The sequence below is a fragment of the Thermobia domestica genome, chromosome 11 (assembly GCF_964235325.1).
Source record: "Thermobia domestica chromosome 11, izTheDome1.hap1.1, whole genome shotgun sequence".
NCBI classification, from domain to species: Eukaryota; Metazoa; Arthropoda; class Insecta; order Zygentoma; family Lepismatidae; genus Thermobia; species Thermobia domestica.
In genome coordinates this window covers 124938859-124965660 of record NC_137464.1, presented here as the reverse complement: position 1 = coordinate 124965660, position 26802 = coordinate 124938859, and the positions used below count along the sequence as shown (strand labels likewise).

The 26802-nt window shown below is 36.3% G+C and overlaps 1 protein-coding gene across 1 annotated transcript in view; it reads left to right on the top strand.

Annotated features, from left to right (window-relative positions):
- The window catches only part of atl (atlastin GTPase), a 125617-nt gene extending 100142 nt beyond the window's left edge, over positions 1-25475 (top strand). Inside the window, exons 10-11 of the mRNA XM_081732557.1 lie at positions 2998-3064; positions 23129-25475. Coding sequence (XP_081588683.1) covers positions 2998-3064; positions 23129-23251 — 190 coding nt within the window. The 3' untranslated portion in view covers positions 23252-25475. The remainder of the gene's footprint in view (positions 1-2997; positions 3065-23128) is intronic.
- The last annotated feature ends 1327 nt before the right edge of the window (positions 25476-26802 follow it).

Here is a 26802-nt window from a genome sequence, read left to right as displayed (position 1 = left end):
AAGTGTACATGTTTTGTAGTGTGTTACGGTGAATGTTTGCACAGAATATCACAAAAACAACAAATGAATGTTATCTTGCATTTTTGGGATAATCAGTGCAGGAAAGCCATTTGATATTATTTGATAACGGTAGTTCTAAGTCATCTTACTGCCGAAATTTTGTGAGTGGATTACAAGGCTTAGATATAAGAATAATTTTGGAGATGTCGCTGGACGGACGCAGTGTCAACTTCGAGGTATTGAGGCTTTTGCAAGAAGACTTTAAAATCAAATTGACCAAGAACTTCGTGATATTGATGTTGATTATAAAACTTCATACTGTACTTTGTGTCTTGAAAAATACAAGATTTATTTAATATCTTTAGCACTTCCCCTTTTACGATATTTATTTTTAAAAGATCCTTTCTTATTCCGTGAAGAAAGGAATTTTCTGTCCAAATTTCATGTTTCTAACGCCACTGTTGCTTGGACGTGGATGAAATGAGTCATTTGTTTTCTTTTATGTAATAATATAGATTATTGTTGATTTTAATTTTAGATATTCTAATGTCAAAAGTACATGAATTACATGAGCTTGAAACATTCAAGAGCATTTTTTTGAAAAATTCAAGAGCAAGAAAGTTGTGTATTTGTTTGGTTTAAATGTCTATATATATATATACAGATGGTGATCAGAAAAATGGCAACACGTCAGATATATGGGTTGGCAGTGGTGTCGTGGCGCCCGGACCGCTGGTGGTGGTGTGTTAGGTCGGTCTAAATATTACGTCAGGCGCAGTGGAACAGCAGTGTCCAGTGGCTGCAGCAGATGGAGGTAGTGTAAAATGGGAGACCTCTCAGATTTTCAAAGAGGGCAAATTGTTGGTGCGCGGTTATGTGGAGTGAGTGTGACGGCAGTGGCTACTGTGTTAGATGTGTCGCGTGGGACAGTGTCGAAGGTGATGACGGCCTACACAACACACGGGAAAACCACATCGGGGAAGCGGAAGAAAATCATGAGTGACAGGTCACGCCGGGTATTAAAGCGCACTGTCACGCAGAACCGTCGTGCCACTGCGGAGCAAGTGACGGAGGAACTCAATCAGCACCTCCCCCACCCTGTTTCGACAATCACAGTCCGCCGCGAATTACATGACATGAACTTACGGGGTCGTGTTGCACGGGCCAAACCGCTCATCAGAGACCATAACGCTTTCGCACGCCGCAAATGGTGCCGCGACCATGCAACTTGGACCGTTGAGGACTGGAAACGTGTGATATGGTCGGATGAGTCATCCTTCACCCTATTCCCAACCACGGGCCGTGTTTATGTGTGGAGAACGCCCAAAGAACCTTATGATCTGCAGTGTCTGCGCCCAACTGTGAAACACGGCGGCGGCTCGGTGATGCTGTGGGCCGCCATATCATGGTTTTCATTGGGTCCTGTGGTCACACTTAGCGAACGAATCACTGCCAACGTTTATGTCTCAATTTTAGGAGACCACTTGCATCCTATGGTCCGGATGTTGTTGCCGGACAATGACGCCATCTTCCAGGATGATAATGCACCCATTCACACAGCTGGCGTTGTTGCAGCGTGGTTTGAGGAACATCGGGATGAAGTTCAACACCTCCCCTGGCTCGCCCAATCCCCAGATCTCAACATAATTGAACATCTGTGATCCGTCCTGGAAACACGACTCCGGCGACGATTTCCACCTCCATCCTCTCTCACAGAATTGGCCGATGCCCTACACGAGGAATGGTGTAAAATTCCACTTGCTACCATTCACGACCTCTATGCCTCCATCCCACGTCGCATCAAGGCTGTTCTGAAGGCGAAAGGTGGCCCGACACCATATTAATCTGGTAAGTTGCAATTTCGTTCAGGTGTTTCCATTTTTCTGATCACCATCTGTATATATATACAGTAAAACCTATAAACTTGGCCACCTGCTTATCTTGGCCTGTTTCGTCTTGAACCTGCATTTTCCCATAAGACATAGGTTGCTTAGTTGGCCGCATTGAAGCAATGTTTACCCTATGACGATAATGATAAATTTACCACCGTATCTTGACCACGCAAAATACCGTTTTGTTATTTTTCTTAACTCTTTCGTATTCCCGAGGCAGATGTTTTGTATTTATGTCTGAGGACAAGAAAGCATGGATTACCACGATTTGTTCTTGAAGGTCAATGACCAGAACACTACCCTGATAAAGGGGTGGTGAAGGAAGATGTGAATAAAAAAAATCACGTACAAGAATTCAGGAAATGACTGTACGTATTTGTTTACCCTGTCTCTTTTGGTAAAACCCTTAGCTATAACGGCTCTAATCAGTGGGGAGCTTTAGTAATTCAAGGTGAAAGCTAACCATCTTAATTGTCAATTATTGGCACCTGATGGCTTGTCGAATTGCTCCGAGGGAAATATTTGTAGCTCATTAACAAGCGGTAGAGGATACTATGCAAGAACTACAAAATTAGAATGTGCATATGTGCCAAAAAGAATAAAAGGAATATGTCTAGAATAAACCACCATAATATACGTACTTTTCTATTACCGTATATTGTTATGATTACTCTCAGTGACGTATTTAAGGGGGCTTCCGGGCTTAAGCCCCCCGAAATATTATTTTGGCTACTATTTTAAAGTAAATCAATTATCTTACTGAATTTTCACATTTCCAGGAATAAAGGTAGCAAGGCCACCCGAAACAAAATAGTAAATACGCCACTGATTACTCTGTATATATATATATATATATATATATATATATATATATATATATATATATATATATATATATATATATATATATTAAAGGCTGTCGTGCCATTGTTTATTAAAATTTTACGATCAAGTAATACTAGAAATCCTATTCTAAAAATACACTAATCACACCTATTTTCTGTAAGTTGGCCACTTTTCAATGGAACCGATGGTGGCCAACATAGACAGGTTTCACTGTGTATATATATATATATAATTTTAATTGTGTGTTCCTTCTTTATAGGTACAGCGGCGAAATGAGAGAACTAGGAACCCAAATAGATGATTTGGCGAATGCATTGTGGGACAATGTACGTAAATACTACATCTAAGAAAATTGTTATTTATTACTTACTCATAAGTGAAGTTATTCATAATACAGTAAAATACTTCCGTTCTTTAAATAGGAAAATAATAGAAACTGTAAGAAATGCATGGAACAGCCGATTTTTCTTACACCGTATCATATCTGGATGTGAAAGATTGCGTTCGGTCAGTATATGGAGGGAATATATTAAAAATTGGTTTCCTTCATTTCTCATACGTCATCTTAAGTGTTCAGCAATATACGTATATATGTGGGCATGTCAAAGCAAAATAGTAGCGGTGGTACAGTCTTTGCTGTTTGTGCTTAAAACTCGAACCTCAAGAGTGAAAATATATGTCTAGTCTAGAGCTGGACTTGGGACCGTAGTGGTTGCTGCACCAACACCTTAATCCAGAGATGTGGGTTTGATCCTCTGCCCAGTAGCACTTGACTATTTTTTGATATTCACTCATTTATTAGCTAATGTAATTTTTACGCATAGACAAGAATATCTGTGCTTGAAATAAAAAAAATTAAATGTTATGTTCCGTTACGAATTTAATTAAGATTTCAATTTTATTGCACAGGATTCTGCAGTTGAACGGGAATAGTTTGTTTACGTAAATAATTTACACAGGATAGCAATAATTGCAAGCGAAGATCACATATTACTCATGAAATTCAACTAATCTTATAATTACTATAGAGCGAATAGAGTATATATTACCAATAAAATTGATACTGATCTTCCTGTATTCCTAAAGAAATAACATCCAGTATTTCCAAAACTTATCGAATTTCCATTATCAAGGACCGTAGAGGCATATTTAGCAAAGAGGTCTTAAGTAGTAAGTTCTTGGTTCAGGACCCATGGTCCTGGTCCAGTGGTACCGAGGACCACCCCTCTAAATTTTGACAGTGGGTACGTTGATCAGCTACCAAAATTTGGGGAGGGGCACATAGGACGACTACTTGAATTTTGGAACTAAAATTTCGTTATGGTAATATAGGACCAGGGTATGTATCTCTGTAAGTTCGGTTGATCAATGTCGTTCCTTTTTGTTTGTGAAAAAAAAAAAGAAAAAGAAAAAATGCCAAAAATTCAATTTGATCTATATTACCCTCATTCATGAGATTTACTGCATGACATAATTATATGAATGAATATAGGGCTCAATTCTCTTTCATACCACATGGGCACATCGATGCTTCTCTTACAAGTTTTGGATGGGGTGCGTTAGTCCATTTCTTAAATTTAGGAGTTGTTAAAACAATAGGACTCGTATATAGGGTGTTAATGAACTATACCGACAAACTGAAAGAGATGATCCCTCACATCAAAATAAGAAAATAGGTCATATAAAACTGTGGGGGAAAATGTATAGTTTCAGAGCTAGGGCTGTCCAAAGTCGTGGAAAAGCTAAATTTCAGCACGCACTATTTCGAATTTGAGAAACCGTTGAATGGCAGTCCATATCAACGTAAAGTACACAATCCAAAAATGCATATTTTATCAATGTGCAATGACTGTAAGCAATTCCCTACGGAATATAATTCTGAAGCTTGCTCTCAACAAAATACTCAGAAATACTCTGATTTCAAGGCGGATTTAAAGCAGACCTTAACAGCAGCAGACACGGATTGCTTCGGCGGAAATTCGGAAGTGTTAAAAACTACGAATTGTCAAAAAAAAAAAAAAAAAAAAAAATGTTTTCTAAGTTTGTCCAAATAAAAAACCTCTGTAAATCTGGTTGGTTCACTTCGTACCCTTTCATGGATAATAATACTATTATTAATTCCAATAATATACGTAAGCAATACATTTTATCACATGGTCTTGTTTTATCTTAATTTATCTTCTTTGATGAGGTTTCATTACAATGTATGATCATATACCTAGGTAAATAAGTTCAAGGATCCATTCTATTCTATAAGGCAGGGGTACTCTTGTTGCATCTTTCAAATTTTGCAGGTGGAAGGAAGGCACTTTTCCTGGTTCTAATTGTCTTAAATGAAGCTAAGTGTTCACCTGTACTTGGTCCAAGACACTTCTCCCAAATTTTTGGAATCATTTTTTGTAGATATGAATTTAGGAGCTATTTTTATTAATCTTATGCATCTTAAATGAAGTGTTATATGATACACAGGAATATTTAAGCGTTAGGTGTGCCCTTTCAAAAGTTGGTATCAAATTCGTTAGATGTGATTTCGAAATTCTTTTCAAGTAGAAATTATCTTTAGGAATGTGTCCTAGACTAAGTTACCTCTTATCAAAGTGTAGGAACCAATTTTATTAGAGATTTTAATATTTATCATTTAGTACTAATGATAGTAATAATGCATTAACATGCATTGGATTATTATTTAACAGGAAAATGTTCTGATGTCACAACTGCATATTTCTTATCTTCAAATCAAAACTTAACAACGACATAAACTTTTCATTTGAAGGTTTCAACTTTTCTATATGTCTGTAATCTGATTCATGTGTTATGACGACGGTTTGCGTGTTACTTGCCACGGTGTTACTTGCCACTATTGGAATTTCGTGTTACTTGCCACGGTTACCTTATCGCATATTTATCTGTCTATGACAGCGTGTCCGTTGCCACGCACCTGTATCTAGATTTGGCCTTGAGGGGGTGGGAGTAATTTCCCAAGCAATTTTCAAAGCAAGGCAATCACCTGAAACGCAAGAAACAAAGCAAATTTCTGATTTAAGAAATAGGAACCTTGTTACAGAAGCGTCATTTCAAATTTTGCTTTGGGGGGGGGGGGGGTAAGATCCCTTGAAATAAGGAAAATTTCGCGTTTTTACTGATTTGCTACTATTCTGTTGATAAAATTATATAAATCTCAAACTCAGGGGGGCAAATGCCCCTCCCTGCCTTCCCTAAATGTCGCCCCTGCCTTGTTACATTTATGCGTGTCACAAAACTCACACGAAATACAAGAAACAAAACAAGATTCTGATGAAAGGAGTATTCTTGCAAATATACACAAACAATTGAAGTTCTTCAGTAATTCGAGCACTCATTTTGCCGCCTGAAAGCATGGAAAAAACGCAATAATTTATATATTACATCACATTCGATCCATACTCCTAGGTGGTTCCAATAGGAACCTTGTCACTTGCGCGTCGCACGTCATAATAATTATAAGTGGGGTTTGTGGTGGACAAACTCCGTGTAGATGGGTTTTCCCATTTCCTCCCACTTTCTTCATCTTGCCATTTCATTCATTCTCGTCATCGCCGTCTCCTTTAGCCTACCCGGCATAACCGTGGAACAAAACTCCAAGGTTTCATTTCATTTTCATTTCAAAATGTAATAGACTCCAGTGTAAATACCTGTGTTATTTTTTTCTTGGCTGGGAAGCTCATTCCAGTTTCTTACAATAGCGAAACACACTTTCTCCCACAATTTCTTCTCTCAATTTATATCTGAATATTCTTGCAAACTTTTCTTTTTATATAACGCTGAGTGTTTCTCTATTTCCTCAATTTTTCATTGACTTTACCACTAATTAAAGACATACATGTATTAGCTTCCAATGCAAACACTTCTTTTCATACTCTACACAGAGAGCGAACTGTTATGTGAAAAAACTTGTAGAAAACATCTATTTTTTATCTCTCTGCTTGGATGTACCTCGGCCACTTTTCTGTCGCCATCGCCGCAGTGAGCAGACTCCCATAAGACTTAATGCATTTTTAGATGTTGCCCAACTGTTTCGTCGCCAAGCTGTTGCCTTAGGCCTACCGCTCACTGGCAACATTTTGTCGGGCAACTATCTTGTTGCTCTGGCTAAATGTATTCATTCTTATGGGAGTCCGCTCACTGAGACGACGGCGACAGTTAAGTTGCCGAGGTGTTGCTAAGCAGGGTGACAGCAGGGGAACAGCTCGGCGACGGAACAGTTGCGCAATATCTAAAAATGCATTGAATCTTATGGGAGTCCGCTCACTGAGGCGACGGCAACAGAAAATTTGCCGAGATATCTCCAAGTAGAAAGGTAAAAAATAAATGTTTTCTAGAAGTTTTTTCACGTAACAATTCGTTCCGTGTGTAGCGCGTGAAAAGAAGTGTTCGCAATGGGAACTAATACATTCTTTGATTAGTGATTAGCATGTCTTTAATTAATGATAAAGACTATGAAAAATTAATTGAGAAAATAGAGAAACGCCCAGCATTAAAGAAGAAATATATATAAAGAAGAAATTGTGGAAGGAAGTGTGTTTCGCTGTTATAATAAACTAGAATGAGCTTTCCAGCCAAGATAAAACAACACAGTTAAATTACTCCCACCCCCTCAAGGTCAAATCTAGATGCAGATGCGTGGCAACGGACACGGTGTCATAGATAGATAAATATGCGATAAGGTAACCGTGGCAAGTAACACGAAATTCCAATAGTGGCAAGTAACACCGTGGCAAGTAACACGCAACGTGACGACGACACGAAGTATAAGACTTGAAACCTGATAGATAATAACAACTAATTAATGTACAACAATAAGAACTTTATGATTTCAGTCTTAGGGTTTGTAGACGTTACTCAGTGTAGTCACTAGTGAAAAGTCGCCTTTGATAAAATGTGATTGGTTTATCTCTGTTCACACTTTGAATCTTAGAATTTGTAGTCACGACTCGTTGTCGGTCATTAGTGGAAAATTATCTTTGGAGCAACCTGATTGGCAGATCATTTTAAAATGTTCATATTTTTTTTTTCAAGTTTCCCAATTTTTTGATTTTTTTTTTTTTAATTTTTGAAATTTTATCAAACATTTTCTTTAAACCTTTCAGTTTGATTTTTTTTCGATCAGGGTTTGAAAATTTGTGTTTTAAAATCTTTATTTTAAGTTGTTTTACTTTGAATTTTTTTTTTAAAGAAGCTACCAAAATTTCGTTTAAATTTTTTATTCAAAATTTTGTTTTAAACTTGAAAATTTTTGTTTTTTAAAAAGTTTTCCAAAAATTTAAAAATTTTCCAAGTTCGTCATGGTTTGAGTTATGTCCAATCCCAAAATTTAGGAACCAAATTTGGTACACAGGAATTTGGCATTTAAAATTTTGACTTGAAACTTTATAGGTAATTATTAAAATCAATTGATACACAATAACAGTTTCACCCTTCGAACCTTAGGACTTGCTGTCATAATTCATAGTCTAATGTCATTGGTGAAAATAATTTTCGGTGCAAAAATTATTTTTGGTGTAATCTGATTGGTAATTTAAAAAAATAAAAATAAAAAATTCGAACCTTAGGATTATAGTCCTGTCTCACAGCCTTAAGTTGTAGGAAAGTTATCTTTGACAAAATCTGATTATTAATAAACAAACTACCTTTAAAAAGTAATTTTTTATTGATTGAAAATATTTACACGAACAGAATTCCTTTCACGAGTAAGAATTGCCAAAAATTATATACAACAGGGGTACATTATGATTCACTTCTTAATTTGAATCTGTATTATAGCTTATGATAGATCCCTGGAACATAAGAACTTACCAGAAGTACATCAAGGTCCTCATAGCTTTCAGAAAAAAATGAAATGAAATCTTTGTTTTACGTTCCATGATTATGCCGGTTAAGCTAAAGGAGACTGTGATGATGAGAAATGAATGAAATGGGAGAATTAAAAAAGTGGGAGGAAACGGGAGAACCCTGAGAAAATCCACGAGCACGGTGTTTGTTCACCAAAGTTCACACGGCGCGAGCTGGGATCGAACCAGGTACCCCAAGCACCGGAGGTAAACGCTCTACCACTGAGCCACCGCGCCCTCAGTTTTCAGGAAAGTAGCAGAAAGCATTTGCAGGAAACAAAACATACATTACAAAATTTCAGGGTTTTACGGAAAGCTAAAACATTCACTCAAAGAAATAACTTTCAGGCAATTTTCATTAGAACGAAAAATTCCAAAATTAAACATTAAAAGAGAATCTGAACAGGGAGTGGGATACCATGATCTCAAATTACATTAAAAAAAAAAAAAAAAAACGAAAAGTTAAATTTTGGTTTTACATTTATTTATTGTTGAAATTACTGTAAAAATAAAATCAATGATTTTATTAAAATATAAATTTCTTGATTACTCCGACTTTTCTGTACAAGTTTCGAAGAATTCTCACTGCTACTAAAATTAATAATCATAGATACATATGAATATATGATATGGTGACACTACTTGTTTGGACTTCATAATGCGTGAGATCGGAGACCGAAGAATTTGTGAAGAATTGAACGAAAATAATTCCATTTACCTGAAGGAAAAGAAAAAGATCTAATGGGTTTAATATTTTACTATTAAATGCACTTAGCTTGATTCATATAAAAGAGGAAATCTGTACAAATTTGTCCTCTAAAATAAAGTGAGCTAGCTATCTAATGAAGGTACCAGTTTAAAAGTAAGATGTCTTTTTTTTTTTTTAAATAATTAAAGATATCCACTGAAGACAAAGCTTTAAGCATATGAAGACTTCTTTGCTGAGTATGTTATAAGCCTCTACGGTCGTTGATAATGGAAACTCGATAAAGTTTCCGAAATATTGGATGTTATTTTCATAGGAATATAGAAAGGTTAGTACTAATTTTCTTAACTTACAACATTTCATGCAACACTCTTTGACTACGCTTTAATCACCCTTTGGGTGAATATTTGCTCTAATTAGTTGTATGAATTGGAGTTTATCGTCTCTTTCAGCACCGAGACTATATGAAATGTGGAGCTACAGTTTTAAAGTGGAATCCGAACCACATGAGCTCCAGCTAGGAATCGAACTCTGATCTCCTGTGCCAAAGACGCGTATGCTAACCATATAGCCATGTGTGAGCTCCACACACAATATAATTATAAAATATACAGTACTGTTTTTTTCTCAATGACTTTTTTAAGTGCTTATGATGAAAATACAATTCCATTTCTGCATCTAATCTGTGAGTCGGAAGAAAACTCTAAAATAATATATTAAAATAGTGTTCAGAATATAGGATGTCGTGATCTCCTTTTCTTTTTAATCGTCTTAATTGAAGGAAACGTAAAATTAGGTAGTCTAATAGTAAGTTCAATTACATACAATTTGATCACTGTCATTCTTAGGCCGTGACATGTATTCATTTAACCTTTTCAGATAAGAGGAAATCTATAAATTTGAAAGAATTCAATGTAAAATTCTTTATTTCAAATTATGGTGCTTTTTCTCTCAGTGTCTCGTCGTCAGTTCTATTTAACCAAGTTCTTAATACCATAAGGTCAGTTCAATCTACAGTGGATTCAATGAATTTCTGCTTTGTAGTTAGAGAAGTTTGGCTAAGTTCGTAGGGATCCTTTATTAAGTAAAATACAAAATATTTCGTACACATTGAGAAGTATTGTGTGACGAATCCTTAAAATGAAAGCAGATAAGAATAAATATGTATTAACATTTAAATGATTGGAAACCTATAAGAAACTTCTTGCATTTTATAATTGTGATATTTGTCTTACAGGGAATATTTTTTCCCATATATTTTAAACTGTAATGCCTTTTTTTATATCATAACAAATGTATTACATTATCAGAAAGTTTACTTGACTGGGTGTTCTAAATGTTCGAAAGCGTAGTGTTAACAATTTCGTTAAGTAATAATAGTAATAAAAATGCTTCTTGCGTAGGGAGTATTGTCTTTTTACTTACAGGTATAATACAAATGAGACATGAATTTCATTTATAGCAAAAATTAGGTATGTGGAGAAATCGGTTGTTACCTGTAATTCTTAAATATACAGAATCGAAAACAACACGAAAACCTTTCGGAAAAGAATTCCTGACACCTAAATAAGACAAAAAGTATAGACTAACAAGGGTATGAAAATTTCTTCTTTCCACGATATGGCCGATCGAGAATTTGTCTCAAAAATTCGGGAACAACCATATCTCCAGAACGAAATGTCAGATAAAAGGGAATATTCATTACTTTTAGTCGTATATTTCATTAATGCACAATTAGGTGTAGTGTAGAGGTGGCATAAAGATACCCCCAAAGATATTATGAAATTTCTTTGATAAAAGTAACGTCAAAGAGTAAAGGTCCAAAGGCTGACAGATAAAACTCGACACTTCTGAATTTCGCACACATAGAAGGTTATACAGTCAGCCCCACGCTTCTGTCATATTTACTCTTAAACTTCCGAAGGTATCCGTTTTACAGAGCCTGGGTGAACCCTTGATCAGTATTGGATCAGAGATAGAAAGAGAAAGTAATTCCCGTTTCCACTGGGGATCGAGTCTGTGCCGCACAGTGTAACTATTATTTATTATTATTATTTGTATTTGGTGAAACGTACTTAAATTCGGCAGAAATTGATCCAGGATCTCAGTAAATATTGTGTAAATTTTACATACTTCAGGGCATTGCGAACGTACTACAGCATAAAAGATAGAACATCGTGAAGTAAACATTGCCACCGAAAAGTAAGCTATGGAAACTTTAAGAGAAAGAAAACATGTTTCTGTTGAAGGCAGTAATACATTGTCGAAACTGTAAACTATTATTTATTAAGTTATTTGCTTTGGTCAGATTTTAGTTTTAATTAAGGCAAAGAAAAATCTGCGAACAAATGCATGGAGGCAAAAATATATGGAGATTTTAATTGTGCGGTAATTCAGAAGCGTACACTAAGAGTATATCCTGCAGTAGAAGATGAGAGCAGAAATATTAGGGAACGTTGTGGATTGTTCGTAACGTATAATACAGTAAGGCGCCAAGAAAAAAATAATTATGTCAACAGAAAATCAAAATATGAAAACCATATGCCAAGGATGTCTTAGTCAGATAGGAGGACATTAATAATAATAATTAGTTACAGAAGTTTCAAAAAATATACTATGATTTTTAATCCTTAGAATATTTACTTGATTATTGTTTATTTTTCCGCGTTGTACTTTTGGCCGACTAGAGCCACGGTGGTGGTGTTAAGGCGTCTTAACTACCAACTAGGATGCCCAGACTCGATCCACTGTAAGAGTGGAGATTACTTTCTACCTTTTCTCCAATACAGATCAGGAGTTCACCCAGGCTTTGTAAAACGGATTCCTTCAGAAGCGTGGGAGTAAATATGGCAGAAGCGTGGGGAGAGTAAATATGACAGAAGGAGATTACGTAACTTTCTGTATGTGCGAAGTCTAATAAGTGTAGAGCGAGCTTGATCTGCCAGCACTTGGACCTTTACCTTTGACGTTACTTTCATCAAATGAATTTTCTAATATCTTTGGATGTTATCTTTCTGCCGCCTCTGCACTACATCCAATTGTGCATTAACGAAATCTACGACAAAAGAAATGAGCATTCCCTTTTATCTGATATTTTATTCTGGAAATATAACTGTTTTCGAAATTTTGTGACGATTTTTGCTTTGTCATAGCCCCGAAAGGAGACATTTCTCCACTCAGGCTCTATACTTTTTGTCATATTTTGGTGCTAGCATTTTCCGATAGATTTTGTTGTTATTTTCGTACACTTTATAGAAATTAGGCCTACTTACTAGGGACAACGATAATTTTCTGATGCTAACTTACACAAACGCGTTCCGATAGATTTTATTTCTGTACACTTCATAGAAGATGGGCCTACTTACTAGGGACAACGATAATTTTCTGATACTAACTTACACAAACTCTTTATTAATAATTTTTAATTATTGCTCGTCTCATTTAACAAAAGGCATACCGTGAAGCAAATAAAAAAAATCACTTTATTTCTAATGCAGATACGCTTTTAAAAAATTATGAAAGATAGCGATCGAAAATTCACTAACAGATTAATAGATAGATGGCTTTCATAACTTCTTAAAAAGGTAATGCTTTAATCTACAGATACGTTTGCCCTCAGATGTTCGAAATGTATATTACTTCGTGGGAGGGAGTAAGCTCAAGTGTAGAAATCGAGATAGTATTTTTGAACACCTGAAAGATTTTTAGCTGTTTTATTTCTAACAAATTTAATTTCGTTTAAAGAGTTGAGAAAAAGACGCATAAAATGCTTCGTGTGGAATGTAGTACTGTTTGGGGGCAGAAACATGGACATTACGCAAAAGTAATGAAAAATAACTAAAAGCTTACGAAATGTGGGTGTGAAGAAGAATGGAGAGAATTAGCTAGGTTAAGCGGAAAACAAATGAAAAAGTGTTAGAAATGGTAGGGGAGAAGAGAATTTTAGATGTAATTGAAAAGAGGAAGAGAAACTGTTTGAAAACATTGACTGAGAAGGAAGTGTATCATGAGGGACGCACTAGAGTGTAGGATGATAGGAAAGAAAGGGAGAGGGTACAGTTGATGAACAGTATCGAAGCAGAAAAATTGTACATGAAGATGAAGAGGTTAGCTGAAGACCACTAAGCATGGAAGTTTCTCAGTTGCGGCAAGTGACCTGCCAATGATGACAGAATACCTATAATAATAATAATAATAATAATGGTAATTTAGTCTTTATCATCGTTATTACATAAAACTGTAATCCCCACTTGAATGAACGGGGGAATCTCGAACTTTTGTCTTTAAATCTTACTTTGAAGGCATGATGGGCAGTAATTCTCTCCATATTAAAACTGTGCTCATTCTTTGAGATTGTGAATCAATTAGTATTTAAAATATCTGTTTTGCTTATTGCTGGTGAAGTCAGTTTTCCTGACCAAAGAATAAGTAATCTTTTGATAGCTAGTTTCTAATAATTTCGCCAAAATATTTTTTCATCTTAAAATATAGCTTCAGGAGCACAGTCAGTAGTGATGTCATAATATAGTGATGTCATGCGCGTACTTCTGTATGAATTAATGTGATCAATACAATATTCTTATTTTCGTCCTCTCATTTTCATTTTTTCTTTTATTTGATATTCGCCGTGGCTGAGTTTATATACAACATTGTGAGCGGGAATTAATTCCTTATTAAAAATTGTTATAACTTTTTAAATACGTAACCAATTTTCACTAAACAAAAAGCATTTTGTTCCTTATAATGATAGAGTTGAGTTGAGTTGATTTTAGTTTAGCGTCCCTTTCAGAAGCGAGGCTATATGAGACGTGGACCTACTGATTAACGTGGAATCCGAACCACATGAGCTCCCGCCGGGAATCGAACCCGGGTCTCCCACGCCAAAGGCGCGAACGCTAACCGCTTAGCCACGGAGGAGCTCTTTATAATGATAGAATTTATTACATATCTCATTTGTGTCATTGCCCGACGGGGACTCATGCGGTTTGGATTCCACGTTAGTCAGTAGGTCCCGTCTCATATAGCCTCGCTACTGAAAGGGACGTTAAAATCAAAATCAACTCAACTCATTTATGTAATTTCAAGTATTAGTGGTGAACCATGAAGGCAACGTCTAACCTTGCGTGAGCAGGCTCAGCTGGCATCCTGGTTCGAAGTATAACAGTCCTTTATAGTCCAGTCAACATATACATGAACCCGAAAAAAAAATCATAAGCTGAAATTTTGTACATACCTTTGGAAAGGTGTATATAACAACATACTGAAAGTTCGGAAATATCCGGTGACGGGTTTGGCCGCCGTATTGGAAAATGGCCGACAAACCGTGGTTTTTAAAGGTAATAACTGGTTCTCACTTTAATAGCTATAACTCACGTTGTATTTGCACTCTTGATTTTATTTTTACTTCATTCGAATAATAAAGGACTATTCTTACAGATCACGTATTACACTTACCAGTTTACTTCATATGCGGGAAGTAACGGAGGGATTTCCGTGTAAGAATCCCCAAAATTTCCCTTCTTCCAAATTAGCCCAGAAAAGATCATAACAAGCTGAAATTTTGCACATACCTTAGAGAACGTGTATATAACCACATATTAAAAGTCCTGAAGTATCTGATGATGGGTTTGGACGCGATATTGGATGCCAAGTGAAAATAACTATTTGACTTGGATAGCTATAACTCACGTAGTATTTGCATTATTGATGTTATTTTCACTTCATTCGAATAACAAAGGGCTACGCTTACAGACCACGTATTACACTTACCAGTTTACTCGACACACGGGAAGTAACGGAGGGGTTACTTTTTAAAAATCACCAGAATTTCCCTTCTGACCATTAGTTTTCATATATACATTAACCCAGAAAAAAATCGTAAGATGAAATTTTGCACATACCTTTGGGAATGTGTGTATAAATAAAAGTCCTGAAATATCCTGTAACGGGTTTGACCGCCACATTGGAAAATGGTCGCCAAATAGTGGCTTTTAAAGGTAATAACAGGTTCTCACTTTAATAGCTATTATTCACATTGTATTTGCACTATTGATGTTACTTGTAGTTCATTCGAATAACAAAGGACTACGCTTACAGACATTTATCAGTCTACTACACACATGAGGGAAGTTACGGAGGATATTTTTAAAAATCCCTAAACTTTTATTCTTGAGATTCCTTTTTCCTAATCAGTTAACAATCTCGTCCTCTGAGAGTAGCTGTTAATCTTACATTAAATACACCATAATACACACAATATAATATCCAAGTTTCATTCAAACCATAGTGATAGAATCGGAATGACAAATAATACTTTGTTAAGTACTACTCCTTGACTACGCATAGAGCGAATAAAGCATCCTGTCAAGCTACAAGCCCCAACTGTTATGTTTACTTCTTCAACGCTAGTTGTCACATGTCCAGAGAAGTTCTTTGTGAATCTGAAGAGCAAATCTAGTTTTTTTTGGAATACTTTCTAATCATCTCACAGCTGCTGGCTCCAGTGCTCTTCAAGCCTCTGGAGATGCACATACCCAGATTTGCGTACAGAAATAGAACTCTCTCTCAAACAGCCACATCCAGTATCAATTATTGGGGAAGATATTGATTTGCTTGTAGTTTTGGCCTCATTAGCAAGTGAGAAAATATAAAAGTAACCAAGAGAGTTCTGTCGCTTTTTGTGAAGGTCTGCATTCAATTGGCCCCCACACCGTGAGATGAATGCGAATGGAGGTCAGTTGTGAATGTGGGTATATCCAACATACTACCTGGTTGTGGAAGTTCAGTTACACCGTAAACTTGCGTAAGGACAGAGTGAACATAAGACCTCCACAGTGCGTCATAAGGGCGTGTATGCTGTTCGAGTTGAAACTGGGGTCAAATGTCACTGCAGCGGGGCGGAAGATATGCTAGGCCTTTGGTGAGTATGTCGTGACTTCGCGATCAGTGTAGTGGTGGTTTAACAAGTTTTGAGGACGGTGACGAAACAATCGAAGACGCACCACGTGCCGGAATACCAACACATGTACAAAATGATCTTCAGGCAGCAATTGAGGCGAACAGTGGCCAGACATGTAAGGAACTGGAACTACAAATCAGTATGAGTGGAGAAACCATTCGGCACAACCGCCATAAATTTGGAATGCACTACAAGTTGAGTCTATGGGTCCCACATGATTTGTCTCCTGGCCAGAAGGCAACGCGAGCAGACACCTGTGTTTCTTCGCTGCCTCGTCTGAGAAAGGAGCCATTTCTGGACAGGTGTTGACATGTGATGAGAAGTGGGTCCTATACAAAGTTCCACGGCGTTGTCATCATTAGTTAGCATCCCATGAACCGGTTCCAAAACAACCAAAGCCAACACTGCACCAGAAGAAGGTCCTCGTGTGTGTTTGGTGGACTGCTCGCGGCATCGTACATCGGAAACTACTTACCAGCTGGTCAGAGCAAGCTGTGTACTGTCAGCAGTTGAACCGTGTTCAAGAAAAACTCAAAACTCTGAAACCAGCACTTTTGAATCGCAAAGGGGTCCTCCTGTTACAGGACAAAGTGAAGTCCCACGTGGCTAGGATGACGCGGGACACCATTCTACGCCTTAGATGGGAAACACTATTGCATCCGCCACACTCCCTGGACCGTCCGCTTATAACTTGTTCCATTCCTTGGACAATCACCTTAGAGGAGCCAGTTCAAATCTCAAGTAGAGGTGCAAAATGCACTTGATACTTTCTTCGCTTCACGACCCACCAAGTTCTATCCAAGCGATGGAATCCATAGCCTTCCATAACGTTGGCAAAAGGTCGGCAATGCTGATGGAGACTGTTTTTGATCTTCCAGGAACGTCTGTCTTAGGTGACATATCAGTGTTCGAAGGCGGTGGGTGAAAAAGCGATAGAACTTTCTTGGTTATTTTTATATTTCCTCACTTGCTAATGAGGCAAAAAGTACAAGCAGATCAATATTTTCCGCAATAATTGATACTGGATGTTTCTGTTTGAGACAGAGTTATATTGCTGTACACAAATCTGGGTATGTACATCTCCAGAGGCTTGAGGAACACTGGTGCCAGCAGCCGTGAGATGATTAGAAAGTATTCCAAACAATCTAGATTTGCTCTTGGGGCCGTGGTGGCTCTGTGGTAGAGCGTTCACCTCTGGTGCTTGGGGTCCCGGGTTCAATCCCAGCCCCCGCCAAGTGAACTTTGTGGTGGACAAACACCGTGTGCGTGGGTTTTCTCGGGGTTCTCCCGTTTCCTCCCACTTTCTTCATTCCACCATTTCATTCATTATTCGTCATCACCGTCTCCTTTAGCCTAACCGGCATAACCGTGGGACGTAAAACTCAAAATTTCATTTCATTTTCCTAGATTTGCTCTTCAGATTCGCAAAGAACTTCTCTGGAGATTGACAACTAGCATTGAAAAGTAAACATAACAGTTGAGGAATGTAGCTTGACAGGATGCCTTATTTACTCTATGCGTAGTCAAGGAGTAGTACTTAACAAGGTATTATTTGTCATTCCTATTTATCACTATGATTTGAATGAAACTTGAATGTTATATTGTGTGTATTATGGTGTATTTAATGTAAGATCAATTGTTACTTTCAGAGGACGAGATTGTTAACTGATTAAGAAAAAGGAATCTGAAGAAGAAAAGTTCAGGAATTTAAAAAAATCCTCCGTAACTTACCTCATGTGTGTAGTAGACTGATAAGTGTCCGTAAGCGTAGTCCTTTCTTATTCGAATGAAGTGAAAATAACATCAATAGTGCAAATACAACATGAGTTATAGCTATTAAAGTGAGAACCAGTTATTACCTTTAAAAACCACGGTTTGGCGACCATTTTCCAATGTGGCGGCCAAACCCGTCACAGGATATTTCCGGATTTTTAGTATGTTGTTGTACAAAATTTCAGCTTATGATTTTTTGTTATTGGACTATTTAGTACAAGTGCAGAGATGGAGGAAAAGTGTGAAAGGACCTCGTGCCTCGGTAGATACAAAGACCATAAGGAATTGGCATTCGAAGCTAATGAACATAGGTTCTGTAGCATATATTAGGAGACGCAGTCGCCCCTTAGCATCTAGGATAGAAGTCACTCGAAGTCCTCAGAAATCATAGAGACAGGCGTCTTGCGAAAGTGGTTTTACACCTCACAGAATCCGAACTGTTCTAAAGGAAGAGTTGAATTTTCATCAATGGAAATCACATTATTTCGAAGAATTATCGCCAGAACACTGTGATCATGGGTTGGAGTTTGGGGAGATGATGCTTGCTTGGCATGAAGATTGGTTCGATCTTTTCGGTAACATCCTGTAGTCACATGAAGCCGTGTTTCATGTTGGGGGAGGGGGTTAACCGACACAGTTGTTATTATTGTGCAGAGAGGATCCCAGGGTGATTGTTGAAAAAGCCAGTATCTCCGAAAGATCACAGTGTGGTGCGGCATGGCATCCACGAAAGTTGTGGGTCCATACCCGAAAGTTGTGGGTTCGGGACGCAATACAGAACGGTACCGTACTGTGCTTGTAGATTGTTCACGGTATTGTATCCACGTGGATAATTATAACATCCTAATCTTTATGTAAGGTGGGGCCTTGCCTCATTTCGCAGATCCTGTCGAGCGTGGCTCGGAACCCACTTTCCAGCGTGGAGTCCTTGAATGGCCAGGAAGGAGTCCTGACGTAACGCTTTTCCGACATATAATAAATTGGTTAAGTATTAATGAAGTTACCCTTCCACACTATAGTAATTTAATACGCTCAAAGTTTTGTTCGTGAGACTTGAAACGCGACTCTTAAATGCACAAAGCTTACGACTCCATTTTGTAAGTAAGAATATTCCAACAACATGTCCTACTTCAAAGGAACACTGTTATCCTATCTCCACTCCGTAATAAACTAACATGTTCAATCAAACTTGGCCAGGTCTCGTTTCTATGTAGATTTTATGAACCATCCGTATTAGCAAAAGGAGGTTTTTACATTTATTTTTATTCTTTCTACCTGTTCATTTCAATTCATTACTGTATTTACTCGACTATAAGATCAGATTTTTTTTTTTTTTTCAAAATTCGTTATCCGAAATATACAGAGTTGTCTTTCATTCGCTGATTAAGATTTAATAAATGAGGTCAGTCTTTCTACGTTGTGTAATAGCTTATACAGTAAGTCCATAAAGTCCTGCAGGAAAGTAAAACTCTATAACTTTGAAACTACGTAATGTATTAACAAAAACTTTTTGGTGTACTTACAGAAAGGTTCAAAGTTTTGTTTCAACTAGTTAAGATTCATTGACAAACCTCCAATTGTGCACCATTCACGTGTAAACACTCCTGCAGTGTTTTTGGGAAACCAAGAATTGCGTGTTGGTGGTGCTCGTCTGGAATGTTCAAAATCACATAAGTTATTTTGTTCTTCAGATCTTGCAGATTAGCTGGCTTGTGCGAATACACCTTGGTCTTCACGTGTCCCCAGAGCCAGTAAGCACAAGGCGGAAATCGGGTGATCTTGCAGGCCAAGGTGTAGGTCCTCTTCGGCCAATCCATCTCTCCTTAAATTCTTCGTTAAGAAACTGTCGAACTTGAAGGGCATAGTGCGGTAATGCCCCATCCTGTTGCATGTGGACCTCAGTAAGGATGCCTAACCTAGTAAGTTCCGGCAAAAGAAATGTCTGTAGCATGTTCAGATAATTGTTACCATTTACCGTCTCTTCCTCGAAGAAAAAAGGACTGATAATGTGGTCCATTGAAACAGCACACTACACATTGACTTTGGGACTATCCCGCTTGTGCTCCTCTAATTCACGTGGATTTTCCACCCCCCAAATTCGGCAGTTGTGTCTGTTCACTTTTCCCGACATGAAATGTGGCTTCATCTGAAAACAGAAATCGAGACAGAAGGTCACCATCTTCTTGTAAGCGGGTAAGCATTGACTCACAGATTTCTATTCTCATGTTACAGTCTTCCTCTATGAGCTCGTGCACAAATTTTAACTTATAGGGCCGGACCTGCAAATTCTTGCGTACGATCTTGTGTAACGTTGACTTCGGTGTTCCAATGACCTACGTTTAAGCGACTTCATTGGACTCCTAGCTACGCTATCCTGCAACGTGTGAATCACATCTTTACTCGTTCTTGGCCTTCCACTGCGTGGTAAATCTGACACACTTCCCGTTTCTTTAAACTTCTCGTACCACCTCTTGATACTTGTTTCTGCTGGGGGTGTTTTCCTATACGTTGTTTGGAACTTTCTCCGCATTGAAACGTAAGATTTTAATTCCGCAAATCACAAAACACATTGTGCCTTTTCTTTAATAGTCGCTTCGGGCCGCGGTGGCTCAGTGGTAGAGCGTTCACCTCTGGTGCTTGGGGTCCCGGGTTCGATCCCAGCCCCCGCCAAGTGAACTTTGTGGTGGACAAACACCGTGTGCGTGGGTTTTCTCGGGGTTCTCCCGTTTCCTCCCACTTTCTTCATTCCACCATTTCATTCATTACTCATCATCACCGTCTCCTTTAGCCTAACCGGCATAACCGTGGGACGTAAAACTTAAAGATTTCATTTCATTTTTAATAGTCGCCATCTTAAGTCACGTGATTAAGTGCAAACGTCATCGAGCATTGTGGCCAGAACAAAACTTTAAACTTCCTTTCTTCCAACCCCGAAAATTTATACACTTAAACGTAACGGTTTCCAAGAGTTGTATGAAACGTTAAAATATCCCTCATTTTGTAGTCATTTTGTTTTGATTTCCCGTATTTGTTTTATTTACGTTTACAGTAAGCATCTTAAAACATTTTATATAAAAAATAATTTGTAATATTAATTATTCGTAATTTGATAAGAAATAAGAAAATTCTCAAGGAACTTCTTCAAAATAGGTGCCGTCTTATAGTTGGGTAAATTTGGCACTGCGTAGGATAAATCATGTGCTTTAAGAATGCTATGTCAATAATCCAACTGAATGAGCAGAGTCGTGTGAATCACGAAATAACCATGATATTAAACAGAAATCAGGAAATTATGCCTGAGAATTGAAAATTGATATTTTATCTGCAGTAACCTTATAATCTTAAATCTGAGAATATAAAACATGTAACTATATATATTAAGCATTTCAATTTCTTAAAAAATAACATTCAGTTATTGATAAAAATAGTTCGTTTATCATGAAAATTCGACTCTTCTGCTCAGCGTAGAATCTTTGGAGAGAGAGGTGAAGATGGTTTTCAGTACTATTACTTCATATCTTTGCCAACAGCGTATATTACTAGCACAAGTTGTACTACGCTATACTTAAAAGACCAACTTTATCAAGTAGATTGTTTGTTACAAAATAAAGTTTGATTTCTAAAAAACTGTTAGAGCTATCGAGAGATCTATTTATGCACACTACCTGTTTTCTCTCCGTTCCAAAATTTCCCGAACTGAAGACACGAAAAACTTAAAACTCTCTGGCATTAAAGCCACAAAACTACTAGCACATTAATATGCATAGAGAACTTGTGATATGGTTAAGGAGAAGCTCTTGAACTTCTTCCCAAATTCCTAGGTCCCAGCGAATACATCCCTGCTTCCTTTACTCCATGTCAAACTGTACCGCCATATCTCAAAGACGAAGACTATTTCCTATTCATTACTCGCGTCGCGTATTACTGAGCAATGTCTCCTAATATCATCCTAGTCTCCGTAGATATAACTACATTATACAGGGATATATCCCTATTTCCCACGGTTTCATCACATAAAAAAATTCTAAACAAACGCCTCGAACAATGAAACTCCGTACACATTCGCAAACCAATTTATTCAATTTTTCCAAACCGTAAACAGTTTCACATTTGAAAATATTCATTATCTTCCAATACGAGGCATCAATATGGTCCCTTCATACCCCAACGTATTCAGGGAACGCCTGAACAACAAATATTTTACTCATCACTTTAACCTTTTCTTTGGCTTCGATTCATAGATATTTTGTTAATACTACCCACGGCCAATTAGCACTTTTACTGGTTGGTCTTAAACAACAAGTACTCAGTCAAATCCTTTTGAGTCCTTTTCCAGCCATACGATCACTTTCCTTAATGTGGGAGTCAGATTTGGGAAAGTATGGCTCAGATTTTTCCTACCCTATGCTTTGGCCATTCGAGGAAACCTTATATTCCACTTATTAGGCTTCAGGAACGAAAATCTCTTTAACATTATCAGCATTCATTCAAGAAAGGAATGAAAAAAAAATTTTTAAAAATACTTAATAAGATCTTCCCTTCCGTACAGAAACTATGAGTCATGTTTATTACATCCAACCTCACTCGAAATCGAAAAGTCTTTCCCGATCCGTCTTAAAATCATCGAAACTTTTAGCTCCTCTTTCGATTATCAACAACCACCGATATTTCTTCAGTATTCTGAATCCCCCATTACCTGTCCCAGGACATACAGATTGTGACAAACAGTATAATTGACCTGACATTCCGTGGAAAAAATTTCGAACTCTTCCATGAGCTACAAAAAGTGTTGGAAAGACATTACCATTCTAACTGCGAATCCCCCGGCCTCCATAGTCTTTAATATTCTACCTCATTTCGTTTCCTATATACCTATTCTTTACTGGTTTTATTATTATTTACTATTTATTGTACATGCTTTTCATTCAGTACTCTCTATCACTATTTTCATTATTTATTAGTATTATGTTTTTAAGTTGTTCTTTTCTCCAGTTGTTATTACAAACAGTATTTAAACTTAATACTTGTTTAAAAGTAAACAGTTTATTACGAATGTAACGGTAATTTTTTGTATTTTTGTTATTAGCTCTTGAAGCCAGTGTACGTCCAGTTCATGGAGAAAAGTTTGCAGCACGCAGCTCAACATGCAGTACAAGCAACTGTTTCAAATAGTACTATTGCATCAAATGGAAAACTAAAACATTCGTGATAAGAATCTGTAGTGATGTTGAGGCTTTGTGGAAATGAAATGCCTGAATTTCGAGCATAAACAACTTTTATTATTATTATTATTATTATTATTTAAGAAGAAATAACGTGCTCACTAAAATGGTGTAAGAGCCAGTGGATCATTTGTCCAAATTGTGAAAAACCTCAGTGCCTAAAAGAATTTTCCCGATAATATATTTTCAAGTGAATGTTTCATATTAAAGTTTGTTGTAGTATAGTATTTTTAAGAAGGGAAAATGGATAAATTTTCGTTAATGTAAAACTGTACTTGTATCTCTTACTAAATGATTTAAACGAATTTGTAGATAAATTTTGCTACCTTTGTATGATATATATTTTGTATGAAATCGCTATATATATTTGGGTTATGGTTCACAATAATTGCCTTAGGTACCTGATAGAAGTTGCTGGTGTTGGCTATTTTTTTCCCTCCTATGTGTTCTACAATATAATAGTAAGATCTGAGCCAGATTTATACTTTAAGTAAAAATTAAAAGTTATTATCAAAAGCATTTATGTTTAAGAAACCTAGCCACTTTTTAAAATCATGTTACCAGTGCTAATAATAATAATATGAGAATGTTAACGTAGCCATATGACTAATAACGTTGTATTCGTTTAATTAGTTAAGTTAGATAAGCGACATTGCTGACGTAACTGTTTTTCAAACATTAGAAGCTGGGAAGAAATTCTTCCCAAAGCTCCATGTTTGCGAAAAGTGTTATATTAGAAATTACTATTCCTATACTGTATTTTGTTTTCTTTCTTTTATATGGTCAGTATCGTGGAAGAAGTTATGGTAATAGAAATATTATTTGATTTATTAGCAGTACACTGATATCACGCAGGATATTTTGGCACAAAATTTTGACTGTTTCTAGTCTGTTAATAACAATAAAACGTAGTAGTGCCATAAGTGACAGGTCTTTTTTTTTTTTTAAAGCAGCTATTCAGTGAGATATCTTCCGATTATAATAATTTATCCGCTATAAAAAAAGAAAACAGGTTCTTCCCATTATCAATAACTGTATTTAGTTATCAAAAAAATCAGTAGTTCTTGTTTTGCAATAAGTTATAAATTTTTTGTGAATATGTTGGTGTACTGCGATTATTGTAAAGAAATAATACAGTTTGAAGAAATAAAGCTCAACTTTAATTTACCTAAGAGCACAAATACATGAAATATGCTATTCATGTTGAGAAATTTTGTATATCTATGCTCTTATTTACAAGTAGAGTAGAATATAAATTTACATTACTGTAAAAATAACGTACTTATATAATGTTCTTTTTTTGTTTGTTTTTTATTGCTTTACTTCCAAATATTCTTGTATTAGATTTGTGTGTATTATTTTTGAAACTTGTTTGTTTCAGCACATTTTATTTATATGTACAGTATATATAAATCGGCCTATTTAGCTTGTTAATATACACGTGATTTGGTTTCCTTAAGATTGCTCAACTTAACAAAATTCGTTGAAAGATCGTAGGAATGGTGTTATTGATCTGCAGGTAAGAACGTTTTCACAGCCTGTGAAGTATGATTGTTGTGATATGCTTCCAGACCTCAACAAAGGTCCTCTTTAAAATAGTTATAATAACTAATTCCCCACATTGGGGTAAGTTGACGAAATTGCTACTGCTAACATGGTTCTCACACGTAGATATTTCGTGGTGTTAATTTAAGTATTTGAAACTTACTAATTGTTACTTTTGAAATAAAAGTATGTGTTTTGTGATACTTTTCGATGACATGACAGTATTTATTGTTGGGAAAGATGAAATAATCTTCGAATATAATAATTTTATAGTATGTAGAAGGTTTAAAAAAAAGTACTCGTTGTAATTTTAAATTGTTTGCAAAAATTTGTAGTGGATTCAAGGAATCGTTAGGAGTACATTGCATTTGCCAAAATATAGCATAATGAATTTCCGAAATCAAGATTTTTAGTCCTGGTCAGGTAATTGAAAAAGAACCCATATCTTCTGTTTGTAACTGGGACAGTTTTACTGTATTGTGTGGATTGAATATAGTTATATTAGATTATTTTTAAGTTATATTTTTGTAATACATACAAGAGAAAAAACATCCGTGTAAAGTAGTATGTGGGAGCACCATCTTAGTAAGTACTTTTTGTATAGCCATGTTTAAATATTTTTGGTATTAAGAAATTGGAAGGTTATAATAAAGTTTATTCTGCCTATTTTCTGTTTGATTAAACCTTATCGTTAATATTGTACTTTTGCTCCTAAAACCGGTTTAACTCTCGCTTGTATTTTGGACATTATAACTTGAGTGACTAAGAGATTTCTTCGAGAACAACAGCCATGTTACTATTGGGCAAGAAAGCAAACCTAGAAAAATGTGAAACTTTAAAACAAACAAACAAACAAAAAAAAAAAAAAAAAATCAAGTCTTGCATTGCATATTGTATAAATGCATGAATACTGAACAGAAGGGTTTATGGAAGAACAAATGAGGAATTTGAAGGGGAAAGTTTACATTAGGAGACTTTTTGGGTGTAGTTTGAGTTTAACATCCCTTTTCTTCGCCCAAAGCTATTAATATATGATACATATTTTTAGGAGAAGTAAGATGACAAGATGTAACTGGCTTCTTAAGAGGAATTGTGATAAATTTATATAAAAGGATAAGAAGAAAGGAAATATTACAGTAGTTTGTCCCACGGTTATGCCGTGTAGGCTAAAGGAAACCGTGACGATGAGAATGAATGAAGGAAGTGGGAAGAAACGGGATGATTTACGCACATGATGTTTGTCCCCTGCAAAGCCTACATCGTGCGATCTGGAATTGAATCAAGGACTCCATGCACGAAAGGTGAACTCTACCACTGAATCAATGCGGCCTCAGAAAATAATAAGAAAACGTAATACTTATTGATCTAGAAAAAGCTTTCCACCGTGTTATTGGAAAGCTTGATAGGAAAGATAAGTAGGTTAAATTGTAATGCACAGTTTGAATGCTCTTCAGAAACTTTCATGTGAATTAACGAATAGAGTTGGATTAGCAAGAAAAATTACAGAAAAAAAATAATAGGAATATAGTTTCAACAGGGACCTTGCCCCTTATAAATGTAGAAATAGTGAAGAAAAACTACATAAGGACAGTCTATCTCAAGTATAGAAGGATTAGGTAGTATTAGTTGATTTTTATTGCTGAATTTCGAACTAAAATTAAAGTGTGACGAGTATGGAATTAATATAAAAATTAGAGATGCAAGGGCTCGGAAAAAACCCGGCTTTTTTGAAAAAAAAAAAAAACTGTTTTTTCTGCTTCGCTTTTTTGCTTGGGAAATTTTGGGTCTTTTTTGAAAATTTTGCTTTAAACTGATAAAGCAGACTTTGTTTCGCTTCTCTACAACAAAAAAACTCATTTAAGTAGTGGTTGATGCAGATAATAATATGAAACCTCGAAAATAAACCATGAATTTCAAAAAGATTTTTTAAAATTCTTAACATATTTACATTATGAATTCCAAAGGATTAACCAATATATGTAATAATATTTTA